Genomic DNA, 23118 nt, shown 5'->3' with positions numbered 1-23118 from the left:
AGGGAAAGGAAGGAGGGAGGAGAAAGAAAACAAGAAAAAAAAAGAAAGAATTGTTGTAAAAGCCTGATGTGGTGCTAAAATATGCATATATTCCATTGCTATCCCATTTAGAAGACACCATAAGTTTTTACCTCTAGTTCCTCCATGAATTTGTTTTGTATGTTTTTCTGTTAGATTTATTCAATTTTAAAAGAAGAATATTGAAATCTCTTGTCCCCATTGTGTTACTGTTTATATCTTTCTGAAGATCAGATAATATTGCTTTTATTCATTTGGATTCTAAGGTACTTGGACAGTATAAGTTTATTATTGATATTGCTTTGTTGTCTATAGTTCCTTTCAGCATAATATGATCTCTTTGTTTATCCCTATGTATTTTTTGAAAATTTATTTTTGCTTTGTCAGATAGCATGATTAAAACTCCTGTTTTTTGGATTCACTTGCTGCATAGTATGTCTTTTCTGCCCTTCCTCTAAATTTAATTTTGTATATGGCTTTGTTTGTTAAATGTGTTTGTTTTTTTAAATTAATTTATTTGGGAGAGGATTCTGGGAAAATGGCAAAGTAGGTCAGAAAATTCCAAGCTCTCAAGATTTTTCCCACATAAAAGAGTTAAAATAGCACCTTAAGGTGAACAAAGTGTGGTTGGAGACAAAGAAGAATAGGGGTACAACAAGGATCTTCCTGGGACAGTTTGAGAAGATCTGAAGAAAAATCCCAGGACCAGGTTTGGTCCCTGGGAGGAATAAACACCTCCAGACTAGGTTCCATTTTAACAATAAGTCTACAAGCCACTTAAACAACTAGCAGCAAGGCTTGGGGTGAGTTGGTTTCAGAGACTGCCTCAGCCCCAGCCACTGGAACTTTTCACCCTGGGATAGTGAGGGGAGTCATGGGTTTGAGCCCAGGAAGATTGAGGGAACTACTGCTGAGGAGGAATGCCAGACCCAGCTGTGCTGTGAAGAGAGGTGGTGGTGGGGGGAGAGGGGAGAAGTAGTGGGGCAGAAAGGCACTGGCTGTGGGCATTTACAGGAGGTTGGAATTTTGGCTTTGGTTCCAGGCTAGAGGGGAGAAATGAAGATCTGGGGCAAGAGGCACCATTTCCTATACCCCAGGCCTAGAGATGATTACAAATCTTTTGCCAAGCTGTTGACTCATTTTTCATGTTTTTCTTGCATCAGTCACATTTCTCTTCCCAATTTTTCCTCTACTTCTCTTACTTGATTTTCAAATCCTTTTTGATCTCTTCCATGGCCTGTGACCAATTGATATTGGGGGGGAGGTGGATTTTGGGGAGGAGCTTTGACTTTGTTGTCTTCTTCTCATTGTATGTTTCGATCCTCCTTGTCACCAAAGTAAGACTCTATAGTTTGATTTTTTATACTGTTTGCTCATTTCCCCAGCCAATTACTTGATTTTTTTCAGCAATTTGTAAGGTAGGACTCTGCTTCCAGTGTGGAGAGTATATTGTCCCAAGCTTCAGGGGTTTTGTGCAGCTGTTTTCAGAGATATTTCTAGGGACCTGTTTACTCCTCTCCTGGCATATGCTCTGGTCTCCAAGTGACCACAAGCATTCTTTTCTGCCTTGGAACTGTGAAGAGGCTTCCATCTCTATTGCCACCACAAGTTCCACCATGCCAGTGCTCCTCCTCACCCTGGGACCACCACACAAGACTGTGACCCAGATCAAAGCACCAGCAAAGAGATCCCTGCAATCCCTCTCTGATCAGCTGCTCTATCCCCCCACCATCTGTGGGCCAAGAGCTCTGGAAGCAGCCGCTGCTATCCTTGCCACCCTGGGACTGGACCCTGTTCCTCTCTCACCCAGACCTTTCCTACTGACCTTCTAAGTTGTCTTTGGCATTTGTGGGTTGAGAAGTCTGGAAACTGCCATAGTTGCCAATGATTCGGTACCCTGGGGCCTGCTTCAGGTCCGCTAGGGCCTGTCTCTGCCAGCTTGGACCAAGCTGGGCTGTGCTCCTCTCCCAGACTGGTGCAATGGACCCTTCCTGTCAACCTTCCAGGTTGTCTTGGGCTGGAAATTTGTTTCACTCTGTCATTTTGTGGGTTCTGCTGATCTAGAAATTTTTTTTAGTCATTCTTTAACAGGTATTTGTAAGGGTTTGGGGGAGAGCTCAAGCAAGTCCCTGCTTTTCCTCTACCAACTTGGCTCCAATCGCTTAAATGTGTTTCTTGTAAGCAATAGAATATAGTGTTTTCGTTTTTTTCAATCTTTCACTCTACTGGATTGTTTAATCCATTTGCATTTATGGTTGAAAGAGTTAGAGTTATATTTCCCCCTAGATGTCTCTAATGTTTTATCCCAAGTTATGCTTTTCCTCTTCTTCTGCTGTGAACATAGTATTATATTCCTTTGATTATTTTGCTATGACATAGTAAAGCAAAATACGTAAAGTATAGATGACCCTATTCTCAGTGTTTTTTTTCCCTTCAGTCCTGATCCTCTCCTATCATAAGTTATTTCTTTCCCTTTGGAGTTTTATTAGTATAGGGTTATATCATTTGTCTCCCTCCCCCTTTTAGACTTTCTGTATAATCTAGATTTTCATTCCCTTATTCATAACTTCTATAATTATCTGATATCTCATTTTTTGTATTCCTCATGAAATCAAAGCTTCTAGACTTTCCTCTCTAGGCACTTTCTCATACTGCCTTGTATGGTTTGCTGCACACATTCCCCTTTTCCAATATGCTTCTATCCCAGAACCATGCCAGTTATTTTCTGTGTCAAAGAAGATATTGCCCCATGGTAAAACCCCTAACTCACTATGTTCATGATTATGTAACCTAACACTGATCTATGACTTTACCTAGTTACCTTTTTCCACATTTGCCTCAAAGTCTCCTCCCTGGATTTCTGCTTTCCCCTTCCTCTAGGGGCCAGTTGCTCCCAGGGGTCCCAATCCCCCAGGACAAATAGACTTTTCAAGCAACAAATACCCAGTCTTCATCTAGTGTAAAGTTCTAATATTCCTTCACTGCCCATCATTGTTCACTCATAGATGCATTCATCAGTGGAACCTCTCCAATCACAAAAGTAAGGCACCCTTCATTCCCTCTCCTTTAAAACTCCCCTCCCAACACCTACTCCTTTGTATTCTCTTTTCTATCTGAGACCACAGAGGTGACTTTCCTCTCATTGTTAGCCCTGGTTTTAGATCTGAAATATCATTAACTTCTTTCATCCCTGCTCCATTCTTCCTGCTTTCATGCACTCCCATGTTGTAATGTAGTCCCATAAAAAGAAAGAAAGATTAAGATGAATTTATGATTAAGATATATGTAGAATGTCACCAGGTTCTGCCCGTAATGCTCTCTGTCCATCTCTTCACTCTTATTTCTTCCAGGTTTCTGACTTCAACCTGATCTTCTTGTGTACATTTAGAAAGAAGTTTCTCACTGGTCTCTCTGTTGGTACTTTTTTTTGCTGTTACTGTCCTTGCCTGATGCATTTATTCACTTCTCCTGCATTCTGTTGCTTGGGGATATTCAAGGATCAAATAGTCCCTTTAGTTCTGGTTTTCTAGTTAAAAATGTTTCAAAGTCTTCCTTATTATGGAAAATCTATAGTTTTTCATTCAAACAAAGGCTTGGCAAAGTTGTCAAAATAAAGAACATAGAATAGAGTAACAAATCAAGAATCCCATCTAGTAAGTGTGACTTAAAAATTCCCTTTGGGTTGCACAAAGTTGGGAAAGAGATTCAAATCTAAATGAGAATGGAAGGGAAGGATGAACTAAATTCTCCATAGCATAGAAAGCATATTCAGCAAAGAAACAGCTTTAGCTCAGGTAGGTACAACTCCTGGGTCTCTGTATTTGCTATGGGGATGCTCTAACAAGCAACATGTGTGTTTTTGCACTGGGATTTATACCAAAGTAATAAAAAAAAAACAATTCAGTGGTTCAAGGTCTAGTTTCCTATGACATTTAAGTGTTAAAAAGATTCCCATAGCTTTTGATGGGAAAAAATAGCCTGGTTTGTGTGTGGTAGATATTGGTCCTACCATAAGAGGTTATCACGTAGTCAAGGAAAGAAGAAAAGGCCTCATATCACCAAAACTGAGCTATATCGATCAGCATTTTGAAACAATATGACATATCGGAAATATCTGTATCCTAAATGTAGAAACTGGGCTAATATTGTTGTTTTTCCTTTATACTTGAAGAAGACCAATGACATTGTGATCTGGTGGTCAAGGTACAGTGTGCTTGACTGTGGCCAATCAGTCCAATATGAGCTCAGAAGGCTCAAACACAGTTTGGGCATAAATAGTCCATTTGAACATTTGGGATGAAAACATCTTTAGATTTGCTAACCTCACTTTTCCTTTCTACTGCTTCAATTCTGCTTTGCTCCTATAGTGCAGTGAATTCTTTGATGTGGGCATGCCATGATGGGTGCTTCTGTGCCAGTGTTGCCCATATTTCACAATTGATACTAAAGTTCTTTAGAGACTTTGAGAATGTGCTCATACTGATTCTTCTGACCTCCATGTGAGAACTTTCCTTGTTCACTTTCTCCATAAAATAATCCTTTAGGTAAATGTATGTTTGGCATTCAGGCTATGTGTCCATCAGTGTTGCCCTCTTTGTGGTAGAGTTTGAATATTTGGTAGTTCAGCTCTAGACAGGACCTCAGTATCCAGTATTATCTTGCCAGGTGATCTTCAGAATCTTCTTAAGACAACTCAAATGCAGGGGGTTCAGTTTTCTGGCATGGCACTGGTAGTGTCCAGCTTTCAGAGGCATACAACAATGAAGTCAGTACAACAGCTCTGTAGACCTTTAGTTTGGTATGAAGCCTAATACCCTCTTCTCTTCCACATTTTCTTTTGGATAAACACTAAGCTATCTCTGGCAATGCTTGTGTCAACCTCATGATCTATGTGCACATCCCTGAAAAGTATACTGCAAAGGTTAGTGAACTTATCCACTATTCAAAGTATTCAAAACTTCTCCATTTGAAAGGTTAGTGAATTTATCCACTTTCTCCATTTTTTGTAACCAATGGTTCTATGTATGGAAGGTATGGTGCGGACTACTGGAGAATCTCTGGTTTTTTGTTGTTGACCATCGAGCCAAAATTATCACAAATGGCTGAGCATAAATCCATATTCTATTGCATCTCAACCTCGGAAGCTGTATTGAGTAAATATTCATCTGCAAATTAAACAATCATGCACCAACGCCCTCTCCACTTTAGGCATGGCTTGAAGCCTTTTCAAGTTAAATAAATTTTCCATCAGTGTCATAGCTGAGCTAGTCATTTGTTTTCATCCTTGTTGAAGGTTTCTGACATCACTGAAAACATCATGCTAAAAAGCATGGGAACAAGCACACAGCCCTACTTACCTCCATTGCTGACTGGGAAAGTGTGAGTGCATTGTCATTTATTGAGAACCTGTGAAAGCACATCATCATGAAACTGGTGTAAAATAATCATGAACTTCTCCAGGCAAACAAATTTTTCCATGGTCTTCCACAAGCCCTCATGACTAACAATATCAAAGGCCCTGGTCAGGTTGACAATGTTATGCAAATCTGTTCTGCTCCTCGCATTTCTCCTGGATTTTTCAGGCAGCAAACACTATGTTGACCATTCTACATCCCTTTATGAAGCCACATTGGCTCTTTATGTCTCTTTACCATCTTCTAGGGAAAGAATCAACCAATTAAGTAGGACATACAAGATACTAAAAAGAAGCTCAGATGCAGAGGAGAAGCAGTCCTGTCTTTTTCTACATGTAGAAAAACCTTATAATTGCCATGCAAAGGTTGGGAAGTGGAACAGTTTGAAATTTACACTCTAACTTATGACTTAGAGATTGTCTCACAGTAGCTATTCTCTATCCCTATTATTTGGATACATATGGACATTAGCTGTCTCAGTCTTCCATTTTCTGGTCCATTTTTCTGCCTGGGAAAATGCCTGTATGGAAATAAGAAATAATTTGCATTTTATAGACCAAATAACAACTTTTTGCTTCTTTTTTAGAGGGGATTCTTGTTTAGGAATTGATTAGAATTCAAAGTTCTCCCTGGTCTTTTTAAGCTCGAGATTCTGTGAACAAAAAAGCTGTATGATATTAAACACCTGAAAACTCAGTGATACTATATGGCCCAAACCTATACAATTAAGGCTATATTTAGAGGAGGAGGAGATCAAGGTGACAGATTTTAAATCATCAATGTAGATTGGTTGAGAAATGAAATAAATGAGATGGTTAGCCAAGAAAGAGTAAAATATAGGTAACTCTGTGCATCAGGACTCTATGAGAAATAGTCTAACTTAGGACAGAAACATATTAAAGGCAGAAATCCAACAGCAGTAATTGGATTCTGTTTTTTCCTCCTTCTAGGAATCCTTGGTTTTGTATGCTTTGCTTTTTTCTATTTTCTTGTTTATGACAACCCAATGACTCACCCATATATAAGTGACAGTGAAAAGGAATACATTATTTCATCATGGCCCGAAGAGGTATGTTACTAAAATAACTGATATTTATGTTGTACTTTACAAAGATTCTATATAGCATTTCTCATAATACATCCTAGCAATCCAGTGTTTCATTTTCTTTTCCTCTGGGTCACATAACTGATGATTAATAGAAGTAGCACTTGAAACTGGTTCTACCAATCGTTGTTCATTCCACTATACCATACTGAAGACTCTGCAGCCTTTACTTTGTATTTGTGGCTAGGTTTCTCAAAAGAGGTCAGTCTAATAAGAATGCCCCATTAATTTTATTAAGGATAAAAAAACTGTCCTAACATTTTCAGTCTAAGACTCGATGTTATTTTTCCTTTCAGGCTACCTCTGTTGGTTGGTCTTTGCCTATTAAGGCTATGGCCAGATCCCGAGTACTTTGGGCCATTTTTGTAACTACATTTTGTCTGTCCTGTGCTGTTACCAGCATGTCATTAATGCTGCCAACTCTGATCAGTAATATATTTGATTCTGACATCAGAAATGTGAGTACACAATACCTCCTGCCTATATACTGTCTGAATGATCACTAGTCAGTTCTCATTTGTTCACAATGACACTGATGATACCACAGGATGTGAGATTTGAATGGGACTTCAGAAATTATCTTGCCCAATCTCTGCTTCTTAAAGGAGGAAACTGAGTTCCAGAAGGGTGATGTGACTTGGCCAATATCTCACAGTGAATTAATAACAGACTCGGTATTTGGATCCAAGCAGTGGTGGGATTCAAATAAATTAACAACTGGTTCTCTGCCCTAATGACTATTGAGTGAATGTTGGTGAATGTGATTGAATGTGCGTGTTTATGTGTGCTTGAGAATGTATATATGTGTGTAAGTGAATATATATGAGCGTATATGAGTCTGTGACTGTGTGTGGGTGTGTATTTGTGAGTGTGTATGAATGCGTATAAGTGTGTGAGTGAATTTTGGTGAATGTCTATGTGTGGTTGTGTGTCTTTGTGTGTGTGTATGTGTGTGCATGTGTGCATGTGTGCATGTGTGTGTGTGCATGTGTGCATGGGTGTGTGTGTGTGTGTGTGTGAGTGTGTGTGTGTGTGTGAGTGTGCTTGTGATAAGGCACTGGGCCAGCTCAGAAAAATGGTCTTGTGTTGGGTTGTATACTTGGCATTGTTGTTGTACCCATGGATTCTCAGCCTGGCTTCTCCCAGAGTCAGCCAACACCATCCTGAGATCTGGAGACATCAGGACTAAGGTGAGCTCAGGGCCAGGGAAAAAGTTGGGGTTTCTCTTCAACAGCTTTAGTTACACACAAAGGCCAAGTCTGAGGTACCAAGGACAATCTGACTTTTCAAGACGTCTCCCACCACCATCCCCATCCCCCTCCTCCTTCACCCCGTGCAGCACTCCCTCTGAGCCCTTGGTATCCTTGATTTTCATTACACAAGGGTCCTTCAGTCATCAGGATCAGTTGAGACCAGCTCTGGTCAGGGCTCAGGCCCAGCAAGAAAGAGGCAGGCTGATTATAAGAAAGGCAGATGGTGCTGGTAGAGGGCATGGGGTTGGTAAGGGGTGGGCCAGGTGTGTAAGGGCCAGAGGGTGACAGTGGTCAGGGGTGGTGGCGGGGAAGAGGGCGTGGGGGTGGGGGAGGGAGATGAGTGAAGGCCATGTGTTGAGTGGCTTTCATCATCAGCACTTCTACCTCTTCAAGCTAGGTACGGTAGGAGTGGCAAGCAGGCAGGAGGGAGGCCCTGGGAGGAAACCCAAAGTAACTGCTAGCTTTTTCTCACCTTTACTCTAAGAGAAGCTGTCCCAGTCCTCTAGCTTCACTACTGGCCCCTGGAGGTGCAATTTGGAGGGTGAATCATTCACTAGTAGATGGAGAGGGAGGGAGTAGGGGAGGGTCTAAATCTGTAGCAGCCTCTGCTGCTGCTATCACCCCCCTATGTCCCTCACCCCCACCCCAACAGTGGCAGCTTCTGCTGGGGGGTGTAGCTAGCCCTCCCATCCTAGGCTTGGCTCTCCCCTTCCCTTCCTCCTTTCATCTTGTTCTGGCACTTCATTACTGCATTCCTGCTTTCCCCTGTGCCTGCATCCTGGATCCCATTCTAGGCCAGGACACAGCACCGCCTAGGGGATTGGGGTTATATATTTGTGATTTCCACATTGGATGGCTGCCCAGGCACCCGCCTTAGAGAGAACCCTGATTACAAGTGCCATTTAAACAACCAGTTTGCAGAACTCAACATAAAATTAGGTTTTGGTTCTGCCGATCCAGTGCGAACTGGCTGAATATCATCATCAGATCCAAGTCTTCTAACTCCCAGTCTAGAGTTCTGACACTTCCACTATTTTCCATCAAAAGTGATACTTTTTCTTTCTCTCAGTGTTAAGAACATTAGTAACAGTATATTGAAAATGAAGACAATATAGTGAACTTAAGAAGGTGCTTATTATTGATTTCATTGATCAGTAGAAATCAGTGTCCAGTGTTTGTAGAGTAAATCCTCACCTAGATGGTCGAAACTCTTATTACCCAAAAATATCACCCATACTCACCTGTTACTGTCTGAAATTCACCATTCGAGATTTAATCCATCAGGATTAAAGCTTTCCCCAAAGATCTGTTTTCAAAGTGGAAATACCATGAAGAATGCTGTGATACTGTTATTACTCATCAGCCTGGTACTGTGAATTGATTTCTTGAACCGCTTTCCTTTGTGATATCTAGCAGAGATCTGGGATCCCAAGATAGGAGTTTTACTAGGAAGAGGAAGTAGGAATAATTATGGAGTACTAATCACTGGCAGGCATGGGGCAATCTCAATGGATTAAGAGGAGCACAGAAAATCAAGACCAGGGGTGGGGAATTTGCAGCCTCATCCACATGTGGCCCTCTAAGTCCTTGGGTGTGGCCCTTGATTGAATCCAAACTTCACAGAACAAATCCCCTTAGTAAAAGGATTTGTCCTGGAAAACTTGGACTCAGTTAAAAGGCTATATCTGTATGAAATGAAGACAAACCACAGTCAGTCAATAAGCACATGTTAAGTGCCTACTGTGTGCTAGGACAGACAGATGGGTGGCACAGTGGGTAGAGTGCTGGACCTGGATTCAAGAAGACTCAAGTTCCTGAATTCTAATCTGGCTTGAGACATTTCCTAGCTATGTGACCCTGGGTATGTCTCTTAATCCCATTTACCTCAGTTCCTCATCTATAAAATAAACTGGAGAAGGAAGTGACAAGCCACTCCAGTAGCTTTGTCAAAAAATCTTAAATGGCATCATGAAGAGTTGGACACAACTGAAGTAAGTGAAAAACATGCTAGGAACTAGGATAAATAAGTTCTGGAGATACAAAGAAAGGCAAACAACAGTCCCTGCTCTCAAGGACCCCAATGGGGAGACATGATGCAAACAGCTATATAAAATCAAGCTATGTACAAGATAAATCTGAAATAGCAGAAGGAAAATAAGAAAATAACCCTAGAATTAAGAGAAAATGGGTAAAGCTTCCTGTAGAAAGTGAGATTTCAAATGCCAAGGAAGCTAAGGAATCCAGGATTCAGAGATGGAGAAAAGAATTTTAGGAATAGGGCCCACAGCCAATGAAATTACATAAAATTGAGAAGTGGAATGTCCTGTTTAAGGAAAAGCAGAGAAGCCACTGTCACCAGATAACAGAATACAGGGTGAGGCATAAGTTGTAAGAATATTAGCAAGGTGGCAAAGGGGGTGGCTATGGCCAGCTTTGAACTTCAGAGATTTTTATAGTTGATCCTGGAGATAATAGTAAGCCACTGGTGCTTATGGAGTATAGAGGGGTTGAGGATGTGATCTAGTTAGATATTTGCTTTAGGGAAGTCACTCTGGTGGCTGAATGGAGGTTGTGCTCAATTGGATAAGGACTTATGGCAGAGAGACCAACAAGTAGGTTATTGTAATAATACAAGTACAAGGTTATGAGTGCCTGTATGAGGGTGGTGGCAGTGACAGAGGTGAGCAGAGGGCATTTTTGAGAAATGTTATAAAGGCAGAAACAACAGGTGTTAGCAATAGGTCAGATATGGGAGGTAAGTGAGAGTAAGGAGCCAAGAGTGACACCTAGGTTGGGAGCCTAGGGGACTGGGTAGATGATGACAACCTCAATAGCACTATAGAAGTTGCGGAAAGCTGAGGGTTTTTAGGGAAACATAATGGGTTCAGTTTTTCACATTGCATTTAAGATGTCTGTGTATGGTACATTCAATATGAGCTGTTCAACAAGTAGTTGGAGATTTGAATCTGAGGATCAGCAGAGAGATTAGATCTGGAAAAGTAGATCTGAGAATTATCAACATAGAGATGATAATTGAATTCATAGATTTTGATAAAATCACTAAATGAAATGTTATAGAGGCAGAAGATAAGAGGGCCCAAGAGAGAAACCTATTCATCTCCCAATTTTACCTAATTATGTTCAGCCTTTGTGATTACCACTTTCATCATAAAAATAACTGACATAGTAAAATTTGCAAAATGATTTATGTACATCATTTTATTTGATCCTCAGGAAAAAAATTATAAGTTATGCCTTGTTTCCTCTGTATTCTAAGTGCTGAGAACTTTCTGCTATACCTTGCTACCTGTCCTTTGGATTAGAAATTCGAGTGTTTCAGCACTGCATGTGACTCATTCTATTATTCCTCTTGTGCCCACTTCTCTTTTCACAGAATGGGTTTCTGAGTTCATTGCCTTCTGTTGCTGCAGCAATCATCCTTATTATAGGAAATATAGTAGCAGATCTCTTAACTTCCAAGAATGTCTTCAGACTAGTGGTGATTAGAAAAATCTTTATATCTCTAGGTAAGGACAGTGTCAGTTGATTATGATAAAATTCTTATGTGGGATCTCCAGAATGTCCTCAGTCATTTGAGTGGTCTATGTGTTCTTATTTCCTAGGAATGCTACCAGGAGCAGTGCTATTCATTGCTGTGCCATATGTCAGCAACTACACAGCGGTTAGTTTTATAATATTTTCTTTTGGAATGCAGAGCCTGGGTGTGTCTGGATTACAAGTTAATATTATAGATGTTGCTGCCAGGTAAGACTTCTAAATTTCTTTCTTCTATTTTTGGCAGTGTCGTATAGTAGAAAGAGACCATTTTGAGACAGAAGAGGTTGACTTCAGTTACAATTTTGTGATTTATTGTGGGACTTTGAGAAAATCACTCAACCTAGGTTGAAATCCTGGGTGTGACACGTAATGGTTGTGTGATTTTGGAAAACCAATTTATTCCATTTCAATAAGCATTTCTTTTTTTTAAGTTTTCAAATTTATTTTCAAATTTCAGTACAAAATAAGAAAAGAAAGGAAAACAAAAACATTGCCATGTAAACAGCAGAACATAAGAAAGGATTCAATATAAAACAATAAATTTTTATTTCAAGAAAACCTATAAAATAAATACTACATATTGTTTCCAAAACTATCCAACTTTTCTTTACTTCCTTGTAGGTTTTCTTTTGCTCTCTGCTGGGTGCTTTTTACTTTGTTTTTCCCCCTCCCCGCAGAATGCTACAATTAAGTGAATGCATGAATATATGTGCATACACACATGTACATATGTCCACACATGTGCACACATACACATATATAAATATATACACATATCTATAAAAAACATACATATACATACGCACATATATCCATACTCATATATGTCAAACTATACTATGCTTGTTTCTGTTTGCCATCTGTTTCTCTGAAGGTGGATGGCATCTTCCTTCATAAGTGGAAATCTTTCCTTGTTTTTCTAAATCAATTCTTCTTATGTGTCACTGGATTGCAGAATACATGGGGAACTAGAGGGGGGTGTAAGGTGTAAGAAGGCTGGAAAGGTAGGAAGGTCAGGTTATTTAACAGTTTAAAAGCCAAAAAGAAGCTTTTTTTATTTGATCTTGAAAGTGGTAGGCAGCCACTGGAGTTTAATAAATGTATTTGATATGGCCAGACCTGCACTCTAAGAAGTTCAGTTTCACTGATGAATAAAGGATGGATTGAGGTAGGGAGAGACTTGAAACAGGAAGACCAAGCAGCAAACTATTGCAATAGTCTAAGTGTGAGGTAATGAGGGTCTGCACCAGGGTAATGTCAATATCAGAAGAGAAAAGGAAATATACAGGGTGTTCCTAAAGTCTGAACACATAGGCAAAAATGCATATTTTCAAGAAATGAAATGAATGAAATTTTCAACATTTTCTTTAATTGGAATATTAACAAGTAGTGTCTTCAATATGATTTCCATTATCTGTGATGCAAAGGTTGATGCACTTTACAAGATTCACATGAATTCGATGCAATAACTCCACATTGCAGTCAATTTTCCTTTGTGTCCAGACTTTAGGGACACCCTGTATATTGGATATATTATTAAGGTAGAAACCACAAGAATTGGTAACAGATTCGGTATGAGGGTAAGAGAGAATAAGAAGTTAGCATTAATTCCAGGCTGCAAACCTAGATTCCCTGTAGGGAGGGTACCCTCCATAGAGTAGCTGAGGCTAGCTGGAACATAAAACAGGTAAGTTGGTGTAATATGGTATAAGGCTATAAGATGGGGTGGAAGTGAATTGGGGGAAAACGCTAAATACCAAGTAAGGAAATTAATATTTTATCTTAAATGTAATGCAGAGTCACTCCAAGTTTTTGAACAGAGGGGGAGTGTTTATGAAAGAATAGTGAAGATTATGTGCCTAGAGAAGATTATTTTGACAATGGTAGGGAGTATAGATTATAAAGGGGAAATGCCCAAGAGAGAGAACCTGGTTAGGAAACTATTACAACTGTCAAAGAAAGAAGCAATGCAGGATTGAACCAGAGTAATTGCTGTGTGAGTCGAGGGAGAAAGAGAATTTTAAGAGACATTGTCATGTTTGAATTGATGAGACTCAGAAAGTGATTGGATAGAAAGGATGAGGACTGTGAGGAAAAGAAGAAGAATCCAGATAGCTCCAGGGTTTTGATCTGAGTTGAATGACTGGTAAGAACATTTGGAGGAAAAGGAAGCTGATCAGTTGCCTTAAAGATGGCACATATCTCATAGGCCTTCCCGTAGTCCGACATAAACCTGAACCATAGCACCCTCCACAACATTTGAAGATGGATCATCAAGCTTTTGACTAAAGACCTTTGAGTTACATGGAAAATACTGTATCTTGAGGAAGCCCCTTCCATTCTGTGATAACTAATTTTTGGGAAAGTTTTCCACTCAAAAACCCTAATTTGCATCTCTACAAAGTCCATCTCTGCATTCATTGTTCTTAGTGTACCCCAGGGTAGAATTTATAGCATGGTCAACTTTCATAAGACAACCCTTCAAATACAAGGTGGCAGCTTTTAGATCACCCTTAAGGTTTCTTCTCTAGGCTAATCAGCTATCATTCCTTCAACAGATTCTTATATATTGTGAGCTTGAGATGTTGTTCCATCCCTGTTTTTCCTTTTGCTTAGTTTTGGGAAGCATTGAGGTCAAATGTGTTATTTTATCATTGTAGGGAATTTATAGGAAAGAAATGCCCTTTACCAATGCTGGAGCACCTGTTGTGCAACCTATGGCTTTTGAGAGTTACCTGGGACACTGAGAAGTTAATTGATTAGGCCTGGATGGCACAGACAATAAGTATAAGAGGCAGGATTTTGACCCAGATCTCTTTGCTTTCAGAGTTGGCTCTCCATTGGCTATGCCATAATGGCTCTTGTCCTTTGGACTACCTTCCTCAGTGTCTTCCCTCAAATATATGTAAATTAACTTTATATTATTGTCATTCCTATTATTGGGAAACCAGGTGGCGTAGCAAAAAAAAAAAAAGCACCAGGTATGAAGTCAGGAAGATGTGGGAGTTCAAACTAGGGCTCAGGAACTTACTAGCTATGTGACCTTGGGCAAGTCATTTAACTCCATTTTGTCTCATTTCCTCATCTGTAAAATGAGGACACACCAGAGAAAGGAATAGCAAACCACTCTAGTAATCTACCAAAAAAACTCCATGGAAATAGTCTGTAGGGTCATGAAGAGATGGACATGACTGATTGAGCAAACAGCAACATTACTGTAATGGCATGGCTTAGCCATGAGCACATGAAGAAATATTCATTCCTTCAGCTATTTGGGTTGCCCTTTATTTCTTTAAGGAGCATTTTGTAATTGAATTATATATCTTTTGTGTGTTTTGGTAGGTTGATCCCCAGATACTTCGTGAATTTTGTGGTTGTTTTGAAAAGGATTTCACTATTTATTATTTTTTTGGACTTTATTATCATACAGATACTGTAGTCTATAATTTTGTTGGCTATTAACTTTATTTACATTTATATATTTATAATTTTTTGTTGAATTTCTAGGATTTTCCAAGTATATTATCCCATTATTTACAAATAAGGATAGTTTTATCTTTTCTTTATCTATGTACTTTCGATTTCTCACTCTTGACTTATTAGTGTTGCCAACACTTTCAGAATATTAAATGATAGTGAAGAGAGTAGGCAGATTTTTGACTCCTGTATTTATTGGAACAGGTTCTAGAATGTCACCGTGGCATGTGATATTTGCTTTTGGTTTTAGACAGATAATTTTTATGTTATTAAGAAAAATCTGCCTATGGCTGTATACTTTGTAAGGTTTTGAGAATAAACGAGTGTTGTACTTTGCCCAAGGTCTTTGTACATCAATTGAGATAATCATGTAGCTTTGAGTTTTTTATTTTAAAAAATGATAAATTATGTTGATTGTTTTACTGATGATGAAGCTTTCTTACATCACTGCTGTAAATTCAACTTGGTCATAACAAATAATTTCTTTTATAAATCACTATAGTCTTTTAAGTTTAATTAAAAATGTTTTGAGTTGATATTTATTAATATGATGATTAAACATTTTAAGAGATGTAGTTTCTGGGTAATTTAATCATTTCATTAATAAGGCCAGCACATTATTAATAAAAAGATTGTCACTTGGCCATCTCTCTTGGACCAAACACAATCATGGTGGTGGGCTCAGGGCTTATACATTCTTTTGGAAGAGGAGTGACAATAAACTCTGATTGGTTAGCACAGTGGGAGGTGGCCTATATTAAAATGAGAAACTTAGAAGGCTATCATATTTCCTTTGGACAGAGAAACTATCTCTATACCCAGGCTCCCCCAGCTTTGGAGAATATATGCCCCACCCAAACAAGAAACCTACTCCAATATTATTATTAACAATGTTCTTCAAGAGGCTGATTTTTTTTTAAAATCAGGACTTTAAAAGAAGAGAACTCTGGGTCTCCTCAAATTATTAGTTATTAATAATCATTTCTCTCAATGATATTGGCCTATATTTCTCATTATTTGTTTTTTCTTCCATGTCTTAAGTATTAGGATGATATTTGTCTCAGAAAATAATTCTGTTAATATGCTCTCTTCCTAAGTTTTTTTTTGAGAATAACTTGTATAGTATTGATGCTAAGTGTTCTTTCAAATATGTAAAATTCTCCTGTGAATCCATCATGAGCAGACTTTTTTTATTTTTAAAAAAATTCCTCTGCTAGGTTGTTTACAGGTAGTTTGGTTTGCTTTTATGAGATTTGTTTTTTTAAGATCTCACTATGGTTCTCTGTTGATTTGAGTATTTCATGTTTTTGAAAGTATTTTGAAAGCATTCCTCTATTTCTTTGTTGTTCCCAGTTTTGTTAGCATATAACTGTGTATAACAAGTTTAGATTTTTTTTCTTTTCTTTTGTGATTTCACCTTGTTTGCTATTTTGTTGATTTAATTTTCTGCCCTCTTCTTGTTAAAATATTCTTTAAAGGTTTATCAATTTTATATCTTAAAACACATTTTATTTTAATTTTGTAGTTTTTTGGTTTCAGTTTATTTATTCTCTAATTTTCAATATCTTTTCTTTTGCACTCATTTGAAGTTTATTAATTTGCTGGCTTTCTAATTTTTAAAAATGTAAAAGTTTATTAATCTTCTCCTTAGCTATTTTGTTAATGTATATTTTTAAGGATTTATATTTTCCCCCTTAAAACAGCTTTAGCTATAACCCAGAAAGTTTGGCATGATGTTTTATCATTATCACTTCTTTCACATGATTATTGTTTTAATGATTTGTTCTCTGACTAACTCATTATTTAGGAAGCCATTGTTAAACCTCTATTTGAGTCAGTGTCTTTGGTTTGAGGTTACTGAACCAATTATGATTTTCATTATGTTATGTCCTGTAAAGGATCTATTTATTAGTTCTGCCTTTTTTTATCTTTGTTTGCAATATGTCTGTGCCCCAATACATGTTCAAGTTTTGTAGAATGTCCATGGGTGTTGAGATGTTGGTTCTTAGTAGGTTGACAAGGGAGTAGATGGTGAGCAAGAGGTTGATACTAGGATAGACTACTTTTCCCCTGGAGTTCAGCAGCTCAGCACCCCCTTGGGTGGGGATCAGAGACAAGTGAAGTTTTTTGAGAATTGGAAGACCAGGGTAAGTTTGTAACTTGTGGTGCAGAAGGCATTAAATATAGAGAGATTGGAGATGAGTTTAGGGTGAAATTATTATAGAGAGAAAAGGAATGATAATAATAAGAACAACAAAGATAATGCCAACAATAATAATTAAAACAGGCATTTATATTATGCTTTGAAGTTTGCAAAGCATTTCAGGTAAACCAAGGATAGAAATATAGGGGTTAATTTTGGCATACCAAAAGCAAACCTGATCCTCTGACACTCTAGCAATGAATTTATGGAGAGCTGAAGATGTAGAATGGTTTTGAGATGAGAATGGAAGACAAAGAAGATTCAAAAGGATAGCTTTGATATTCTTAGTAAAATAGTAAGCAAGGCTATGTGACATCATTATGAAAGTAGGTTATCAGCCATAGAGAAACCCATGTGAGACAAGAGGAGACAATTCGGGGCAGCTACTGTGCAGAATAAAAATCAGAGATAAGGAAGTCTCTGATCTTCATTTTTCTTATCTGTAAAATGGGGCAATAATACATTCCCCAATTAACAGAATTGTGAGGAAAATGCTCTTAATCATTAATAGCAGAATGTAAATGTGTTCTCAGGGTGGAGCTACGTGGTTCAATGGATCGTTGGGCCTGGAATCAAGGTCTTAGTTTAAATTTTGTCTTAGACTCTTCCTTCCTTACTTACCCTGGGCAAGCCACTCAACCCATAATTACTTCACTTCCTCATCTGTAAAATGGGGGCACACTGGAAAAGGAAATGGTAAAGCACTCCATCATCTTTGCCAAGAAAAATGCATTGACAAGTCTATGGGCTCATGAAGAGTTGGGCATGACTGAACAGCTGGCCAAAAGCAACAACAGCAACTAAAATATGTTATCATCATTATTATAATTTTCTTACAATTTGATGATAATTACTAATTATTATTTCCTTGTCATGAGAGTTTAATGGACTCTACTGGGGCTTTGGGTTCTGACTCAGGAAATGTCTGTCATCCATGTTCCACAAAATTCTAGTGATAAGTTTGCCAGTTGATTTTAAGCTTTGTAAATATTATATATTTATATGTATTTATACACACATGTGCACACAAATATGTGTATATATGCATGTGTATATGTGTATGTATGTATATATGCACATATATGTTTAAGTATATACAGATATCTGTATAAAAATTTTATCCTTAGAACAACCGTTTGAAATAGGTACTATTGTTATCCCCATTTCACAGATGAGGAAACTAAAGTGGTACACCCCGGTCACATAGTTAATAAATATCTGAGTCAGGATTTAAATTCAAGTCTTTCTGATTCTGAATCCATCATTCTATCCAATATCCCACATAGCTGTCTATATGGTATGAATATATGGGAGGATGACTTTATATTAACAGAATCACTGATAGAGTGGAGGTCTGTGATGACAGTTGTCTCAAACATTCTTGCCTATATTCAAGCAATTGGTGATCCCTCAAATCTATTTGAGAGAAGGTGGGAACTGAACAAAAGAAAAAAAACCTACAACAACCTGACATTGTGTAGAACACTGTCTTGAATGTAGCAAGGATGTGTTAAATATTTCCTGAATTTAATTAAAAAGAGTAGTCATCAACAAGCCAAAATAAAGGTCTGTGGGCTATGTAAAGACATAATAATAATAATGAGAGTTAACAATAGTCTACTATGTGTCAGTCTCTGTTGTAAGCAATTTACAAATGTCTCATTCAATTCTAACAAAAACCCTAGGAGGTAGGTGCTATGATTAAACTAATTTAAGAAATGAGGAAACTGAAACTGAGTGATTTGTCCAACATCACACAACTGGTATCTGAGTCCAGGTTTAAATGGACTCCATGCCCACCACTGTACCATTTTGTACTCCCAGTCAAGTTCCTCCTCCCCCAACCTCTTAGAATCTCTGTATCCTTCAGATCTTTGCTCAAATACCATCGTTTATATAAAATTCCTTCCTAAACACTCAGCTACTAGTCCCTTTTCTAAAATAATTACTTTGTATTTGTTTATGCTTACTTTACATAGCCTTATTAATGGATTATTATTTCTAGTGCCTTCCTCCTTAGTTTTAGTGTCTTCCCTCTGCTGATTACCTTCAGTTTTTACGTATAGTTTGTTTGTACTTGTTCCCATGTTATCTCTCCTTCTTAGATTATGAGATCCTTGAGAGCAGAGACTGTGTTTTGCCTTTCTTTGTATTCCTAGAAGTTCGCACAGAGCCAGAAACACAGTAGGCCTGTGATAAATGTTTTCTGACTAACTGATTAATGTATATGTTGTCTCCATAATGGAATGTAAGCTGTTAGAGTTGGTCACCCAACATATGACAATGTGTTCAGCATAGAAGACTACCTAATTTTGATATTTATTGCCCTACATTTTTGGAAGTGTTCATGCTCTTATGAAACATATGGACTGCAAGTTGCTTTTAATATTATGGGCCAAACATTTAAGCTAGAATGTGTGAAAAACTGTTTTTGTTTCACAGATACAGTGGTTTTGTCTCAGGAATTGTGAACTTTTTTGGAACGCTACCTTCAGTCATAATTCCAAATCTTACTGGATATCTCATTAATCAGGTAAGACACACTTTCTAAAAAAGAATGTAACTTTGCCTAAACCAATCATATTGAAGAGAGAAACATAGCACAGACATGTGAAATGTCCTAAAATACTTTGTGGATGCTGTTAATGAAGTAACAATCAACTGGCTAAAAAAAGATTCCAGAAATTATTGAAGTGAGGCAAATACTTGTTCACAAGAGTTTTTCGTTGAGTAAATGAAGTCTTAAGCATGGAAAGAACTATTTATCAGAACCTGATGAAAGGGGCAATTGGGCCTTAGAGTGGCTTATTTGTAGATCTTACCTTGGGTGAATTTTGATGGAATGTGGCTTTCCTAGGTTTCATTTGATTGTGTTTAATTGGATAGTTATCTAATCTCATAACATTTAATGATAACGTAGGCAAAGGGGGAAGGATGAGCCTGATAGTCATCATAGAGAGAGATGGGTAGATAATTGATTTCTTTCTATGAAGATAATTAGGCACATCCTTCAATAAACAGGTAAATTTTTAATTAAGCTTATATTATGTCCTAGGCATTGAACAACTAGATGGGATAAAAAAAGAACCATAACAAAAAAGATGGTCACTATTCTCAAGGATCTTACTTCATAATAGAAGAAGACAAAATATAAAGGAGAGTAGAAAAGAAGGAATTGAGGCAGAGGAGGGAGCAGAAGGAATATGGATACCTGTGAGTAGGGTGAAAGAAAAGGCAGATAAGAACTTTCATATAGCTTAAATTTTTCCTACCTTAAATTCCCAATTATGACTAATATATGATTGCTGATACAAAATAATATACCATCATTTTATTTATTTTTTTTTGGCGGGGGGTAGGCAGGGCCATTTGGGATAAGTGACTTGCTCAACGTCACACAGCTAGTAAATGTGTCAAGTGCCTGAAGCCAGATTTGAACTCAGGTCCTCCTGATTCCAGGGCCAGTGCTCTACTCACTGCACCACCTAGCTGCCCCTTATACTATCATTTTAAACCAAAAATGCCTTTATTTTATTACTTACTTTTACTTCTAGTCATTCAATGAAAATAACTTGTCTCAAGAACAATAAAGAGAAATCTAATAGCAACCTTTCTTTCCCCTGAGACTCTTACACATCTTCACAACCCGGAGCATTGTTGAGATAAAGAGGTATGAAAAATTTTGGACTGATTCTATTCTGACTTTTCTACCTGCAGGACCCAATAAATGGTTGGAAGAACATATTCTTTATGTCATCCGGCATTGTTTTCTCAGGAATGACCTTCTTCCTAATTTTCGGCCATGCAGAAATCCAGTCCTGGGCTAAAGAGAGAACTACCTTGATCACTCGCTTTTGAGATTTCACAGTTGATGAGATTGTTACGGACATTCAATCCTTGTCAGAAAGCAATTAAGACAATTAATAATTTCAGAATGGTAGAAGGATATTAAAAAAACATACAAAGAAATGAAACTGCATTTCTACTTAACAATAACAAAATCCAGGAGTAAGTAATTGAAAGGGAAATTCCATTTGAGATAATTACAAAATGCTTCAAATATCTTGTTGGTCAATCTACCAAGTCATACTTAAGATATATAAATATAACTAGATAACACCCTTTAAAAAATAAAGAATGAAATTAATTGCAGGAATATTAATTACTTATATTTGTACTACCACAATATAATTTAAGAATACTCCCTAAATTAATTTTCAGACTTCATGTTATATGAATCTAAAAGGTGCCTTGTATGTTCCCACCTGCATTCATTCTCTCTCTCTCTCTCTCTCTCTCTCTCTCTCTCTCTCTCTCTCTCTCTCTCTCTTCCCCCCCCCCACCCTCTCTCTCATTTGATTTGCTCACCCCAAAATGCTTTCATATTGCCAGGTCTGGATTTCCAGAAAACAGCTGTCCTCACATGGTTACACTCAATTCTTTCAAGGTCCTAGGGATAATATCCATGTACTGTGTAGGTGTATACATATGCAATGTGTTTGCAAAGGAAGACACTCCTCTCACAACTATAGCATTTGGACTCCTACCAATGTACTTCCATGTTAAAAAATGAATTACTTACAATTATGATGCCATCAGATCTTAAATATAACCATTTTTACAGTAAGGTAAAAGGTAATCTATACATCACAGATGTTTAATATGAAGGAAATTTGGGAATAACCAGTACATTAAACTCCACATATAAATCCGGGTCACACTCTCCCTTCAATGCATTCAATGTCAAGTGGTGGAGAGTGTTAATATGTCAAGGTGGCAAACAAGTGAGGAAAACACACATTTGCAGGGCACCTTACCTTTCTGGACTGCTGGCTGTGATCTCACTATTCAGCATAGAAAAAGCTACGCTACGTGAAACAAATTCTCCACAAATTGCTGTCAGAGACAGTTTCTTGATGGGCAAATCCTTTACTTTCAAAATGATGACGCATTGATAAGACATTTTAAATTATGATAATCCTTACTTGGATGTTAAAATATTTCCTTACGGAAATATTCTAGGAATATAGTGGAGTAGGTCAGAATTTCTAGGCTTTCCAGACTTCATCTATAAGCAGACAGAAAATCACCATGAAATATATGTAGAACAGCAAAAACAAAGGGGTAAAGCATTTATCCTCTAAGACAACTTTAGAAGACCTCAGAAAAGACAGGACTTCTGTGGGCTGAGGTTTGGCCTGAGTGAAATGTAGGCACCTTTAGGCCAACTCCACTGAATCAATAAACAGTAGGCCCTATGAAGCTCTGTCAGGAAACAATCCTGAAGAAATTTCACCTCATTCATAGCCTCAAGAACTTTCACCTCATGAACATTTTACCTCACAAACTTTCATCTAAGGAACAGCAGATGGCTGAGTGGGGAAAGATTGAAGGAGTGCCTCCCCAACCCCAGCCTGTTTATGGTTGGTTGCTATCCTTGGTTCTCAAAGAAGATGAAAATGATATCACCATGTTAGTCAAGTTACAGAGTGTCTGACTGTGACTGATCAGACAAATATGAGCTTGAAATGCTCTGTCACAGGTCATGCACAAAGAGTCCACATGAACATTTGGGGTGTATTCTCTAAATTTGCCATCTTGCATTTATTTTGAGCTACTTCAATTCTTCTTTGCTTGTAGAGCACAACACCATCTCTGATGAGGGCACACCATGTCACAAATCAATTCCAAAGTTCCTAAGAGAGACCTTGAGAGTGTCCTTGTATCACTTTTTCTGACGACCACATGAGTGCTTGCCCTGTGTGAGTTCTCTATAGAGCAGTCTTTTTGGCAAGCATACATTTTGTATTAGAACAATGTGGCCAGCACATTGTAGTTGTGCTCTCTGCAGTAGTGTTCAAATACTTGGCAGTTTATTTTGAGAAAGAACCTCAGCGTCTGGTATCTTATCCTGCCAGGTAATCTTCAGAATCTTCCTAAGATAATTCAAATGGAAGTGATTCAGTTTGCTGGCATGGCATTTGTATACTGTCCAGGTTTCACAGGTATCCAATAATGAGATCAGCACAACAGCTCTGTAGACCTTTTGTTTGATAAGCTGTATAATACTTCTTTTCTCTCACACTTTCC

The 23118-nt window shown here is 37.9% G+C and overlaps 1 protein-coding gene across 4 annotated transcripts in view; it reads left to right on the top strand.

Annotated features, from left to right (window-relative positions):
* Positions 1–22652, top strand: part of LOC118838460 (probable small intestine urate exporter) — a 73423-nt gene extending 50771 nt beyond the window's left edge. For all 4 annotated transcript variants that reach the window (XM_036745768.1, XM_036745767.1, XM_036745769.1 and 1 more), the window contains 6 exons: positions 6383–6501; positions 6834–6995; positions 11185–11317; positions 11414–11555; positions 19471–19561; positions 20746–22652. In XM_036745768.1, the coding sequence (XP_036601663.1) occupies positions 6383–6501; positions 6834–6995; positions 11185–11317; positions 11414–11555; positions 19471–19561; positions 20746–20886 (788 nt within the window). In that variant the 3' untranslated portion in view covers positions 20887–22652. The remainder of the gene's footprint in view (positions 1–6382; positions 6502–6833; positions 6996–11184; positions 11318–11413; positions 11556–19470; positions 19562–20745) is intronic.
* Positions 22653–23118: the final 466 nt, after the last annotated feature.

The sequence above is a fragment of the Trichosurus vulpecula genome, chromosome 2 (genome assembly GCF_011100635.1).
Source record: "Trichosurus vulpecula isolate mTriVul1 chromosome 2, mTriVul1.pri, whole genome shotgun sequence".
Lineage (NCBI taxonomy): Eukaryota > Metazoa > Chordata > Mammalia > Diprotodontia > Phalangeridae > Trichosurus > Trichosurus vulpecula.
Note: the sequence above shows the minus strand (reverse complement) of the source record. Positions and strands in the feature narration are given on the sequence as shown.